The sequence below is a fragment of the Nannobrachium achirus genome (genome assembly GCF_963921795.1).
Source record: "Nannobrachium achirus genome assembly, chromosome: 20".
In the NCBI taxonomy this organism is placed as follows: Eukaryota; Metazoa; Chordata; class Actinopteri; order Myctophiformes; family Myctophidae; genus Nannobrachium; species Nannobrachium achirus.
In genome coordinates, this window is record NC_137827.1 from 34,286,441 (window position 1) to 34,299,895 (window position 13,455).

General features: G+C 46.0%; 2 protein-coding genes across 3 annotated transcripts in view; one reads left to right on the top strand and one right to left on the bottom strand.

The window, feature by feature from the left end:
* The window catches only part of LOC308306095 (beta-1,3-galactosyl-O-glycosyl-glycoprotein beta-1,6-N-acetylglucosaminyltransferase 3-like), a gene marked incomplete at both ends in the record, with an annotated part of 62,405 nt that extends 59,085 nt beyond the window's left edge, over positions 1-3,320 (bottom strand). The window contains 3 exons of the mRNA XM_080750994.1: positions 115-268; positions 1,326-1,541; positions 3,313-3,320. Of these exons, the coding sequence (XP_080607120.1) occupies positions 115-268; positions 1,326-1,541; positions 3,313-3,320 (378 nt within the window). The remainder of the gene's footprint in view (positions 1-114; positions 269-1,325; positions 1,542-3,312) is intronic.
* plekhh1 (pleckstrin homology domain containing, family H (with MyTH4 domain) member 1) overlaps positions 1-13,455 on the top strand; it is a 62,504-nt gene that overhangs the window by 4,251 nt on the left and 44,798 nt on the right. The window contains exons 1-2 of one of the 2 annotated variants that reach the window (XM_080750555.1): positions 2,460-2,488; positions 9,042-9,244. In XM_080750555.1, the coding sequence (XP_080606681.1) occupies positions 9,101-9,244 (144 nt within the window). In that variant the 5' untranslated portion in view covers positions 2,460-2,488; positions 9,042-9,100. Of the gene's footprint in view, positions 1-2,459; positions 2,489-9,041; positions 9,245-13,455 lie in introns of those variants that run through there. The other variant, XM_080750554.1, reaches the window with a different exon arrangement.

Genomic DNA, 13,455 nt, shown 5'->3' on the forward strand with positions numbered 1-13,455 from the left:
TCCAATCTCACTCCGTCAGAGGAATTATACTGTATAACTGTCAGTGCAAGTCAATGGAAAGAAAGTCGACGGGGATTGCAGGCTTTTTCAACGGAACGACACTGTAGCAAATACCCTGCTGGGATCCTTGCGGTGGAATACCCTGCTGGGATCCTTGCGGTGGGGGTTTCCATTGACTTGTCTTCCCCCAGTTGTTTGCTCTGGCCAGTGAGTGTGTCCAAGGTCTCCCAGCTGGAAGAACGCAGAGTAGAGGCTCTCTATGCTCCTTCTGCAGCCCGGAGAGGATTCACCATGCTGGGATCCTCCAGCTCCTCTAACCCACCCCCCCTTCCCTCACCAACCTGCACTGGTGTTGCCCACACTGGGTGGCCCAAATGTTACATGAACGCAGATCCAAAGCGCAGATGATGAAAAGGCTGTGTTTGCTGCAGTGACATGCTTCCTTTACTTACCACCTGAATTCTTCCACTATATTTTGTATGCCAGATAGAATAGAATTGTATTTATTAGTTCACATGCAATGGGAGTCTCTGTGGAAAAGACTTCTGGGCTTTTATAAACCATCTGCAAAACGAATGGCTGTGTTCATAGGAGTGGAGAAAATGACTCCAGTTTATATCTCATCTGTTACAAAAGCTAAATGTTAGGTCCACACACACACACACACACACACACACACACACACACACACACACACACACACACACACACACACACACACACACACACACACACACACAGAGCAACTGCATGACCTCATTCTCAACAAACCCTAGTGTTGTGGTTTTTATGCCTGTGCACACTCATTCCATTAGACTCTATGAACCTGGAGACATGTGGCTGTGTTTGAAGAGTTTTTACCCATATGGAGATAAGCACCATTTGTGGTAAATGGTGACACGTACTCTTAAAGAAATGATTGATAGCACAAAATTGAGACCCTTGACGATACGCCTTTCAAAGGACAGTCGGTAACTTAAGCCCTTTGTTTACCAAATGATAACACCTCCTTTACAGACTGGCACCTCTGGATATTGAATAATGAACAACAGCTGTTTTGTTTACACATTGGATCACATTTAAGAAGTGAACTTTTCCTTTGCAGCCAATGTTTGCCTTCCTTTTCCTTCTCCTCAACTGGATGCCTATCTTGACATTATGATGATTGTTCTGGGTGGGTTCCTGGCACCAGTTGGTGTGGGCTGGACCACTCCCTGTTCCCTCCCCTCCCATGTTAAACAAGCTAGTGGTACTAAAGGCATTGTTCCGGTAGAGAATTAGCATGGCTGTGCCGAGTGTTTAACCAGCAAATGGTTTGTTTGCACCCAGCAGTTTTAGCTCTTGGAAGTGGCAGTGAGCCCTTTGCCTTTGGCCTGGTCTGACCTGCTCTACTGCCCTGCCCTGGTGTGGGCCGCTTGGCCTGGCATGGCCTGGTCTTGCCAATGCAGGGCTGGTTATAGGGCTGAGTGCGCTCTCTCCTTGTGCCTGTCCCAACGCCTCCGTCTTCCTCCGCCCCAGGCATGTCCTTCACAGGCTCCAGTCTGAGAGAGAAAGACAGATGGGAGACGTCCGGAGCTGGACCCTGGTTGTCCGAATCCTGGGTTCTGTGGTCTGTCAGTGGAACCTCCGCATGCACGACTTCTGTAATTTGTTTGCGAGGCCTGTATTTATGAGCATGCTAATTGCAGGGAGCACCAGCGTGGTGCCTTTTTAGCCGCTGGACTTTGACCGTCTGGTGTTCTGCTGACGTTATCTGGGGGCACTGGTCTGAGTCTGTCTGTCTGAGTGCTGTTTAACGTTCTTAATTCATGCCACCACCGCATTTTTATACAGTTTGACAAAAGTGCTTACATTGCAAAATCTTGAGTGTTAAATTAACTCTTAAGGGTGTATAATGGGCCTGTGAACTTTACTCTGCAGGGAAATGTAACATTTTCAGCTGGGAATGGATGCATGCGTGCTCATGCATGTCTTTGGCATTAATCAGAGTGAGCTGTCCAGCAGATCTACTGTGATCTACTTGTATACTTTTTGATAGATTTGGATTGCATGTTGTTTAGTGAGATGCTAGATTTGATGTTTACCTGGTGTGGTTTTTTTGAAGCACTAAATTGTTTTCTTTGCACACTATTTACATTACTATTTGCTCTGTCGTTATTGACCAGTGTTCATGCCATTTACTCTGATCTTTCACTTGTAAGTCTGCTACATGCCTGAATTGTAATTGTTCTCTTGGTCCCTAAACAACTCCCCTGCAGCCATTCGTTTTCACTGCTTTCCCCTGATTGACAAATCTTGGTACACAACAGTCACCTCAACCTCATTAGTGTGTCCACCACATAACAGAGGCAATAGGCCCTCAAAGCTGTTTGTTATGGCTCCTTTTATCTCAGGCTAATCAGGTTTTTATTGACACAATAGGGCCTGGAGACCTTTGTGAATGAGTATCCGGGCCCGAGAAAAATGGCCACCGGTCAATCCCTCGCAGGTAAAAATAACTTCAGCGCCCCAGTTTTTCCCACATTCAGCACTCTGTCCCATTCATTCTCACACATTCTTTCCTCCTTTCTTTTTGCCTAGGAGAGCCCCCTCTCTCTCTCTTCTGCTGTGATGGAACTGTCATGCAGAAAGGCGCTATTGTGCCAGCTAGATCCTGTTTCACTCCTGCCCTGTAATTAAGAAGGGATTGCATGGCTGGAGATTTGTGGGTGGGGGAGGCAAGAGGGCGGGTGGGGGTGGGACGGTCAGGGTCCAGGGATTGGGTTAGTAGGTAATATGGCTAGAAAGCACAGGACGACCTCCAGTCCTCCGTGTGTAGAATGGCTTTAGCCCCAGGACACACAGACACACTCACTCACTCACTCACACACACACACACACACACACACACACACACACACACACACACACACACACACACACACACACACACACACACACACACACTGTATACTGTATATTGTGTACCATGCAAATATGTGAAATTAGTCCTCTGCATTTACCCATCCTTACTGTTAGGAGCAGTGTGCATTTGTGTGAGTTGCACATACTGTATGTTTTCTTTTGGTGTGTGTGTGTGCGTGCGTGCGTGCGTGTGTGTGTGCGCGCGGGCGCGCATGTGCGTTGCGTGGGTGTGTGGGTGGGTGTAGTAGTAGTTTGGCAGAGAGAGAGAGAGAGAGCGACTGAAAGTGACAGGAAGCTTTTATTCAACTGTGTCATCATGAAGTCATTGTGAGTGTTTGCTCTACTCACGTTTCCAGTGTGAGTCATGGGAAGCGCGTGGTCAGTGTGAAGAGCCCTTCAGAGTCTCACTGCCCCATCGTTGCACACACTGCACTATATGAAACCACAAGCTGGGATGCCATCGCCCCGGCATCTGCCATCCTTGACGGCTGCTGTTGTTCTTACGTCTCATTGTCGAGTCGACCATGTGTGCTGTTTGTTGGGTTCCGTTGTCAGCATCTTATTATCCTGTCTAGATGGATGAACTTGATTTAAAAGAAGAAAACGCACATACCAGGCTCTCGTTTGCAGGATAGTCTGGTATACAATCAAAATGAAATACTGTACAAAAGTGAAATGCATATACAGTAGGCTAGTTAAAAAGTGCAGTCCCCCTTACCAAGCCATTCTTTTTTGAGCGGTGCAAACCGCTCCTATAAGTTGCTGTGCGTGTGTCTGTAGCCTTTTTCCTCAGCGTTTTGCCATAGAAAATGTGTGTACGTAGCATCATGTTTGTCTAGTGATGTCATATGTCGTATGTCTGTAGCCTTTTCCCTCAGCGTTTTGCCATAGCAAAACGTGTGTGTGTAGCATAGCCTGTACATCCTAGACTCAAATCCTAGTCTGAAGACGTTATGCAAGCACGACCACCGCTCACTTCACAATGGGTGTGATTTTTTAATATAGACCCCACTCCTTTGGGGTATTTATTTTGTCACTGTACATTTGTTCCCTGCATTCAACCCATCCTCGCTATGTAGGAGCAGTTGGTGCTGCGGGGGCAGCAGCAGGGAGAGCAGTTAGGGGTTAAGTGTCAGGCTCAGGCCAAGGTGTGACCTTTTGTTTTCCCAGATGGCCTCTCCCATTAAACATGGCCGTCCTATTGTAAATAATGAACCCAAGAATTGCTCCCAATTGGCTCTCCATATTGGAAAGAAATTGGGCCTCTTCCTTGCTTCCTTCACAGGTGTTACCAATGATACTAACAAAGGCTCTGTTCCATTCTGGTCTAACAGAGTCAGGGTGCTGATATTGTGCATGTTCTTTCGCCACGCGCTAACGCCTGGAAGTGGCCTATCGGTAGCCTGGAACCAAACCAATCCGCCTGGGCAAAAAAACGTGCCCTTGGCGAATATGGGTCTGGCCCCGCTCAATTCAATCCATTTCCTCTCCCCCAAAATGTGGGGGACCAATCAGGGCCCAGCATTGGTTTGGTCTAACCAATTGTGTACAGAGACATTTTTTAAAGCCACCCCTTGAAATGAAAATTCTGCTCGTGAGTCCAGATTAATATCCGATATGCAGTGAGGAATTAGTATGGGCAACGCCAGGCTAGCATATCAGAGCGGCGGGCGAGACGTGAAAGCACGCCTGCGCGCGTCTGATACCGCCGGTGTGGATTTGTTCATTGAAAATACTGGGGGCGGCTTTTTTTTAAATTTATTTTTACTTTGTTTATTGATTTTCACTTGAAGCATTTAGAGAAACAAAAGTGGTACAATAATCTGAGTAGCAGCTTCATGGTGTGGCTGCTGTTTTGATGCATGCCGTCCACAGCCATGTGTGTCCCCCTTTCAGGGTTTCCTGCAGGAAAAAGTCTTGACCAGGGGGGGATCTAGAAAATTTTTGATAATTAATTAATTAATTCGAGTAATTAATTCACTTAATTTTTAATACTAGAAGCTGGGCCGCCCTTCGGGCGGCCCAGCGTCTAGTCGGCGACCTGGCCAACTCGGAACAATGTAAATAGGGAATGAATGCCCCGCCCTTTAATGCAAACCCCATTATACCTGTTTTCATAGGACCCGTTTTGACCATTTGTCTGCCTGTGTCCATTTATGCCCATATATGGAGATATCTGTATCTGTCTGTCTGTCGGTGTCCATTTTATGTCCATATATGGAGATCACTGCAGTTATAGTTCTGGGTCCATTTTATGCCCATATATGCCCATATATGGAGATATCTGTCTATCTGCGTCCATTTTATGCCCATATATGGAGATCTCTGTATCTGTCTGTCTGTGTCCTTTTTATGCCCGTATATGGAGATCTTTGTGATTCTGCATCCATTGTATGCCCATATATGCCATATATGGAGATATATGTTTATCTGCGTCCATTTTATGCCCATATATGAGATTTCTGTCGCTTTTTCAAACAGATGGTCAAAACGGGTCCTATGACAACAGGTATAATGGGGTTTGCATTAAAGGGGTGAACCGGCACTGTGTCTGCAACACAGTCGGAGGCACAGACAGATACAGAGATCTCCATAATGGGAATAAAGGGACACAGACAAACAGATGGAGGAGGAGACAAACTTAATGCAAACCCCATTATACCTGTTGTCATAGGACCCGTTTTGACCATCTGTTTGCCTGTGTCCATTTATGCCCATATATGGAGATATCTGTATTTGTCTGTCTGCATCCATTTTATGCCCATATATGGAGATCTATGCAGACACAGTGCCAGTTCCAGAAAATCCTGATGTCAGACATCAGAATCCGAACCTTTCGTGCTGGTTCCAGAAAATCGTGTATCGGGTCGGGTCGAGGCCGAGCACTGCACTACCTGCTGCGGTGGGGAACGCACGTGCCGAATTTGAAATAGGGAATGAATGCCCCACCCTTTAATGCAAACCCCATGAATGCCCCAGCCTTTAATGCAAACCCCAATATACCTGTTGTCATAGGACCCGTTTTGACCATCTGTTTGTCTTTGTCCACTTATGCCCATATATGAAGATCTCTGCACACACAGTACCGGTTGCGGAAAACTCTGATGTCAGACTTTATGCCCATACAGTGCCAGTTCCAGAAAATCCTGATGTCAGACATCAGAATCCGAACCTTTCGTGCTGGTTCCAGAAAATCGTGTATCGGGTCGGGTCGAGGCCGAGCACTGCACTACCTGCTGCGGTGGGGAACGCACGTGCCGAATTTGAAATAGGGAATGAATGCCCCACCCTTTAATGCAAACCCCATGAATGCCCCAGCCTTTAATGCAAACCCCAATATACCTGTTGTCATAGGACCCGTTTTGACCATCTGTTTGTCTTTGTCCACTTATGCCCATATATGAAGATCTCTGCACACACAGTACCGGTTGCGGAAAACTCTGATGTCAGACTTTATGCCCATATCTGGAGAACGCGCGTGCCGGTGGGAAGAAGGGTTCTCGAGATACGCGGATTACATACATACATACACATTCACAGAGATTTTGTGTTGACTCATGTGGCGTACGTGATGTCAGAGCCTTTTATGAAGTGATGTCACAATGACTCAGCGCTTGCGCCGATTTCCTCCGGAACAGCCTGATGTCAACAATCAGCTCCGCATAAGGAGATTCCGAACGTTTCGCGCCGGTTTCGGAAAACCGCGAGTCGGGTCGGGTCGAGGCCCGGCACTGCACTCCGCGCGGCGGCGGGGAACGCGCGTGCCGAATCTGAAGCCGGTGGGACGAACGGTTCTCGAGATACGCGGATTACAAACAAACAGACAGACAGACAGAGATTTGTCGCATTTATAGATAGACTAGAAGCTGGGCCGCCCTTCGGCCGGCCCAGCGTCTAGTCGGTGACCTGGCCAACTCGGGAACGATGTAAATAGGGAATGAATGCCCCGCCCTTTAATGCAAACCCCATTATACCTGTTGTCATAGGACCCGTTTTGACCATCTGTTTGCCTGTGTCCATTTATGCCCATATATGGAGATATCTGTATCTGTCTGTCTGTCGGCGTCCATTTTATGTCCATATATGGAGATCACTGCAGATATAGTTCTGAGTCCATTTTATGCCCATATGCCCATATATGGAGATATCTGTCTATTTTATGCCCATATATGGAGATCTCTGTATCTGTCTGTCTGTGTCCCTTTATGCCCGTATATGGAGATATCTGTTTATCTGCGTCCATTTTATGCCCATATATGAGATCTCTGTCGCTTTTTGTTTGTTTCTTCTTTAAGCAGAATACACAGCCTGCTTATTTATGCCCATATATGGAGATCTCTGTATCTGTCTGTCTGTGTCCCTTTATGCCCGTATATGGAGATATCTGTTTATCTGCGTCCATTTTATGCCCATATATGAGATCTCTGTCGCTTTTTGTTTGTTTCTTCTTTAAGCAGAATACACAGCCTGCTTAAATCTGCATCATTCAAGTCATCCTCCCAGTCCCACGCTTTGTCGCTTGTCTTATGTTTGTCTTTGTCTCTTTTATTTTCTTTTTTGGAGCGGACCCCATGAATGCCCCACCCTTTAATGCAAACCCCAATATACCTGTTGTCATAGGACCCGTTTTGACCATCTGTTAGCCTTTGTCCCCACCCTTTAATGCAAACCCCAATATACCTGTTGTCATAGGACCCGTTTTGACCATCTGTTTGCCTTTGTCCCCTTATGCCCATATATGGAGATCTCTGCACACACAGTACCGGTTGACCATCTGTTAGCCTTTGTCCCCACCCTTTAATGCAAACCCCAATATACCTGTTGTCATAGGACCCGTTTTGACCATCTGTTTGTCTTTGTCCACTTATGCCCATATATGAAGATCTCTGCACACACAGTACCGGTTGCGGAAAACTCTGATGTCAGACTTTATGCCCATATCTGGAGAACGCGCGTGCCGGTGGGAAGAAGGGTTCTCGAGATACGCGGATTACATACATACATACACATTCACAGAGATTTTGTGTTGACTCATGTGGCGTACGTGATGTCAGAGCCTTTTATGAAGTGATGTCACAATGACTCAGCGCTTGCGCCGATTTCCTCCGGAACAGCCTGATGTCAACAATCAGCTCCGCATAAGGAGATTCCGAACGTTTCGCGCCGGTTTCGGAAAACCGCGAGTCGGGTCGGGTCGAGGCCTGGCACTGCACTCCGCGCGGCGGCGGGGAACGCGCGTGCCGAATCTGAAGCCGGTGGGACGAACGGTTCTCGAGATACGCGGATTACAAACAAACAGACAGACAGACAGAGATTTGTCGCATTTATAGATAGATTAATTCTTATTTTTGCCCTATAAAAAACACATGAATGTGCCCATGATGACGGAAAACACAACTACATGCTATCATCCACATTTATTCAACATTGAATAACTTATATTGCCGGTTCGCCACCAAAGGGTTAAAAAAATAGTGTGCACGCTGGTGTACGAATTCGTGCACAGATGATGCACTATGCATGTACACGCTTTTCACAGCTTTCAAACAAAAAAATTCGCTTGGAAATCCGTTCAGGCATTCACCAGCCCTTATGTTTTCTTCAAATGTAAACAAACATGGCTGCCATGTTTGAAAGATAGGGTTGGTATGGGGGTTAAACATGCAATTTCGCGATCGCGATCATGCCTAGTACATTGTTGGAGGTCCAAAAAGCTTTTTTGAAAAAAAAAAAAAAAATTTTTTTTTTTTTTTTTTTTTTTTTTTTTTTATACCCTTGGGGGGGTGGGGGGGTTTTTTGTAAAGTGCTGCAGGAAACCCTGGCTCTGAGAGAGTACAAATGTAACCAAATTGACCCGTACAGGTCCATTTGGTTCCATTTGTACACGCTCAGAGTTACGGTGGTCCTTGAAATCAAAATGTTTGAGAACCACTACACTAAATGGAATGAAGGCTCTGCCTTCGTTAGAATCATTGGTAACACCTGTGTAGGAAGTAAGGAAGGGGCCCAAATTCTTTACAATATGGCTGCCTCTAAGCAATACCACAAAACTAAAACTGTCTTAAGTTTCTTGCATGCCATGTAATCATTATATATTGTCTTGACCAGGGTTATCTTATCCCCTTGTGTTTGTTTAGGACCAGCGTGAGGTCAGAGACAGAACTCAAAAGGGGTTCCAACCGCTTCGGCCATCGCCATGGCAGACGTCTTGGAGAGTGGCGGGACGGAAGCCGTCGGCGCGGCCAGCGTTGATTGGCAGAAGCGCTGCGTTGCTTTGGAGATGCAGCTGCTGAGGTTCCGTCTCCAAGCAGGGAAAATCCGAGAGCTGTTGGCGGAAAAGGTGAGAGACATAGAGAGAGAGAAAGAGAGAGATAGCGAGAGAGAGAGAGAGAGAGAGAGAGACGGGGGGGGGGGGGGGGGTACTCTCTGGGAAAGAGAGACCGCACACAGAAACTTATGGCCAGAATAATACTTCCATTAAATGTGTGAGCTCATGTCACATTCAACCTGACAGTTTCACTTGAGGTTGATCTGGCCATAAATTACTTAATTATATACTTTAATCAATGCTACTGATCTTTGACATAGTGTGGGGTACTTTTCATGCTGTGATGACGGGTCATCTGCTTTGTTGTGTCAAAACGGACAGAAGCATTTCAGATTTTATGATCGACACGTTCGTTTTTTTCTTCTCCTCTCTCTTTTACCCGTCTGCGGTCTGCCAGTGATTTTATTTTTTGCCTCCAGAAGTTTTCTGGTTCCGTTGACCTCTGAGTAACTACCAAAGAATAGCAGTCAGACTTGGCGGTACTTGAGTAAACTACTACCACATGTGAGTAAGTACAAATACAGGTGTTTGTGTGAAGACAGATTACTTTGTTTATCTTTTGTGGTAAATGTCTCACCATGTATCATCAGGGCGCTTGCCAGTGGTGGAAAAAAGTACTCATTTTTACTTAAAGGCCCGCTGACACGCCCCGAAATTATAATAGTATGATACAGTAGGTCACGTGGTCTCTCTGAAAACGGTCATTACCTAATAAACTTGGCCTTTCACTCTATACTTAGTCGGCTCTTTTTCGCCTCTTCATCAAACCTCTTTGCCGAAAATAGCCGATCTACAAGTTCACAGCGCCTCGCAGAGCGAGGCGTTGTGAGCTTGTAGATCTGCTATTTTTGTCTACAGTTCTCAGAATATGGACACTAGGATTCAAGTTGTTAATATAAAAAGGATTGGAAGATTTGGAGGACCCCCTGTAGTAACTCTGAGGACCCCCTAGGGGTCCCGGACCCCCTGACCCCTGCTTTACACCACTGTTGCTTGCTTCAGTTTTGGGCCAAATTGAATATTCAACAGTATGCTCATCAGTCCTGGTATTTCCCTTCAGGAAATTAAGACCAGGCACGAGCAGATTGCTGTGTAAATTGTGACGGTGGCTGGTGAGCTTTTCCACACTACTAGCTACTGCAACGGCAACCATTGTTTGGAGGCCTGCAGATGATTTAGCTGTGTGTATGAACTTTAAACACAACTGACTTTAAACATATCTATACTATAATTTTGCGAATGTCTGAGTGAGTGTCTGTCTGTCTGTCTGAGTGAGTGTCTGTCTGTCTGTCTGAAACAGCGTTTCTCCTCAGTGGCTGGAGCAATTGCTCTGAAATCGCATCACCATTAGCATATGAACACACCTAACATAACTGTGAAGCCCGTTTGTCACTTTCACAAATCGTATGCTGGATATTATCATTTTTATGGTGTATCTATATCTATTTAGCCTACAGTACCTTTTGTGACCACACATGTTAAGGGAGGGGCGCTGTTCAGGCCATGCACAATCACACACAATCACACACAAACACACACACACACACACACACACACACACACACACACACACACACACACACACACACGGGGGGGGGGGGGGAAGTGTGTGTGTGTGCAGGCGGGCAGGCGGGCGGGCGGGGGGGGGGGGGGGGGGGGGGTTCTGGCCCTGTTACAGATGTTGTCCAAAAAACATGCAGATCGGTACACAGTATCTCTGTAGCCGTTAAATGGAACGGGTATTTCTTACATTGATGCTCCTACATATTAGCATGCAAGCACCAGTTAAAGTTACTTTCCATCCCTCATATACTGTGTGCACAGTGCACATCCCATAACCCACACACTGCACATCATTTCGGAGCTCATATCTTTGAACGGGTAAGGGCTAGTAATATACATTTTAAAAGAGTCAAAGTAGCATGGTGAATTTGGGTGCTCTACCTGTCACTGTAGCCTGTCGAATAGAAGTGGTTCTCTAAAGTGGATTCCAGGGACTCTGTGGGTTCCTTTTAGGGGGGTCTAAATTGACCTATGCAAGTCTGTAAAACTGGCAGTGTACAAATGGAACCAAATGAACCTGTTGTAGACTGCCAGAGTTAAGGGGAGACCTTGACATTTGAAAGTTAGAGAAACACTGCTCTATATGTTTTATTTGTGAAATGCATTAACTACATGAACCCTATACAGGGGTTGACACTAAGGTATCAGAGGCACTTGCCCGTCGGGCAAGTACAGGTCATGTTCTTGCCCGAAAAGTAAATCGTCCATTATAAAATGATAGGTACGATTTTCATTACCCCTCATTTTTTCTTTACTTTCTGGGGCTGTGCGCTAAAAAATGTCATACCTCAATACCTCCAAATACAAATACCAAATACCTACATAGCTATGAATGATTGAATATGTCTATGGTTTCACACTTGTTATTTTATATTTTTAAGCAACAGTAAAAACAGCACTTTATAGGTCAACAGTGCTCTTATTTTACATTCCACAGACCAGAAGACAGCTTGCTGGCCACGTTCAAGTGTTTAGACAGATATCTCGTATCATGTTTATAGACGGTTGTGTCTCCTCTCAAATGAGCACTTGCCCGGTCAGGCAACCTGAAAGCAAACTGCCCGAAAGTTTTATTTACCTGCCGGGGGCAGGTGGGCAAGCCTTAGTGTCAATGGCTGCATAGCGCCACTATTATTCCTCATACATCTTGTTAGGTTTGTAGCCATTGGTGCATACATACAGTATTTTGTTAGTGCACCATGTGTTCTGCTCTCTGTCGTTGGCTGTGTTTCTGTGAGTCTGCTGGTTCGTTAAGGCGGTCAGCAGGATGTTTGGAGACCAAACATTGGCCAGTGGTTGATAAGATGAAGATGGCTCCCTGCTGTGTCCTCTGGCAGGTTCTGTTATGCTGTGCTCTGCCTGTCAGGCCTCCATTCTCTTCACCTTGAAGCCCAGGCCTCACATGCAAGTGTACATTCGCCCCCCCCTCCCCAGTCCCCACACACACACACTGGTGTTCCCTGGTTGTACAATAGGAAATACACAGAGGGGTGGCGCTCTTTGAGGGACCGCAAAAACATAAACAGTGCGCTGGTGGGTGTATACCGCAGCAGAACGCATTTTAGGCCTGCTTTTTGGGAGCATTGGTACTTCTGTCATTGTTGCATTCAATATAAAATTGATTTGATTTATTTCAGCTTCAAGGTACATTATGGCTTTCACTTGTATCCCTCAATCAGTCAGTCAGTCAGTCAGTCAGTCAGTCAGTTAGTCAGTCAGTCAGTCAGTCATTTAATCAGTAATTTTGTCAGTCAGTCAATCTCTCACCTTCTCTTTAGTTCTCGTTGTCTCCTCTCTATTTCTCTTTTATTTGGCTCTCTCTCCAGTCCCCTATCAGACGCATGCATGCATGCATGCATGCACGTACACAGCAAGTGAGAGTGCACAGTAAAATCTGTGTCAATTGATCAGTTTGTACCTCTGAGAATGTGCAAAATGTAACCAAAATGGATTTGGGTTACATTTTGTACACTAGCAAGAGTTTACTGTGTGTGTAGTACAGTGTTAGAGTGTTTGAGCAGAGGCCCGAGTGTGTTTTTCTGGGGGTGCTGAGTGACTACTGTTCCGTCATGTTATTGCTGTTTGGAAAGAGTCCTTCACGCTCCTCATCTCCCTTCTTGCCAAGTTAGGACTGTTTAACGCATTGACCCACTTTGGTATGGAAAAACATGAGGGGGAAGAAAGAAAGAGAAAAAAAAGAAAGAAGAAGCCGTTGACGTGGTTGTGTGTGTGACATGGCATTTATCTCCACAGTCTTGAGTGTGAGGAAAGACAGAGAGACAGTAAGAGAGTGAGAGAGATGCCCCACTTGCTTTGTGTGTTAAAAGGAAGAACGCCATTTGGCTTCAAGGATTTATACGTGTGTGTGTGTGTGTGTGTGTGTGTGTGTGTGTGTGTGTGTGTGTGTGTGTGTGTGTGTGTGCGTGTGCGTGTGTGTGTGTGTGTGTTGTCCGTCTGGTCTAGTAGGAACGTCAGCTGGTATACAGCCTAGAGCTGGCCTGCCTGTGGAGAATTACTGTAGATGGGGATTGGGGAGGGAGAGGGGGATAGGAGAGCATCCCAGTCAGGAGGGATTTTATTGTGGATAACCATGTGTTTTCTGGGTCATAGTTGAACTCTTATAGTTCAGACCAAACACTTTGAGTCGAAACGGCTTTGAG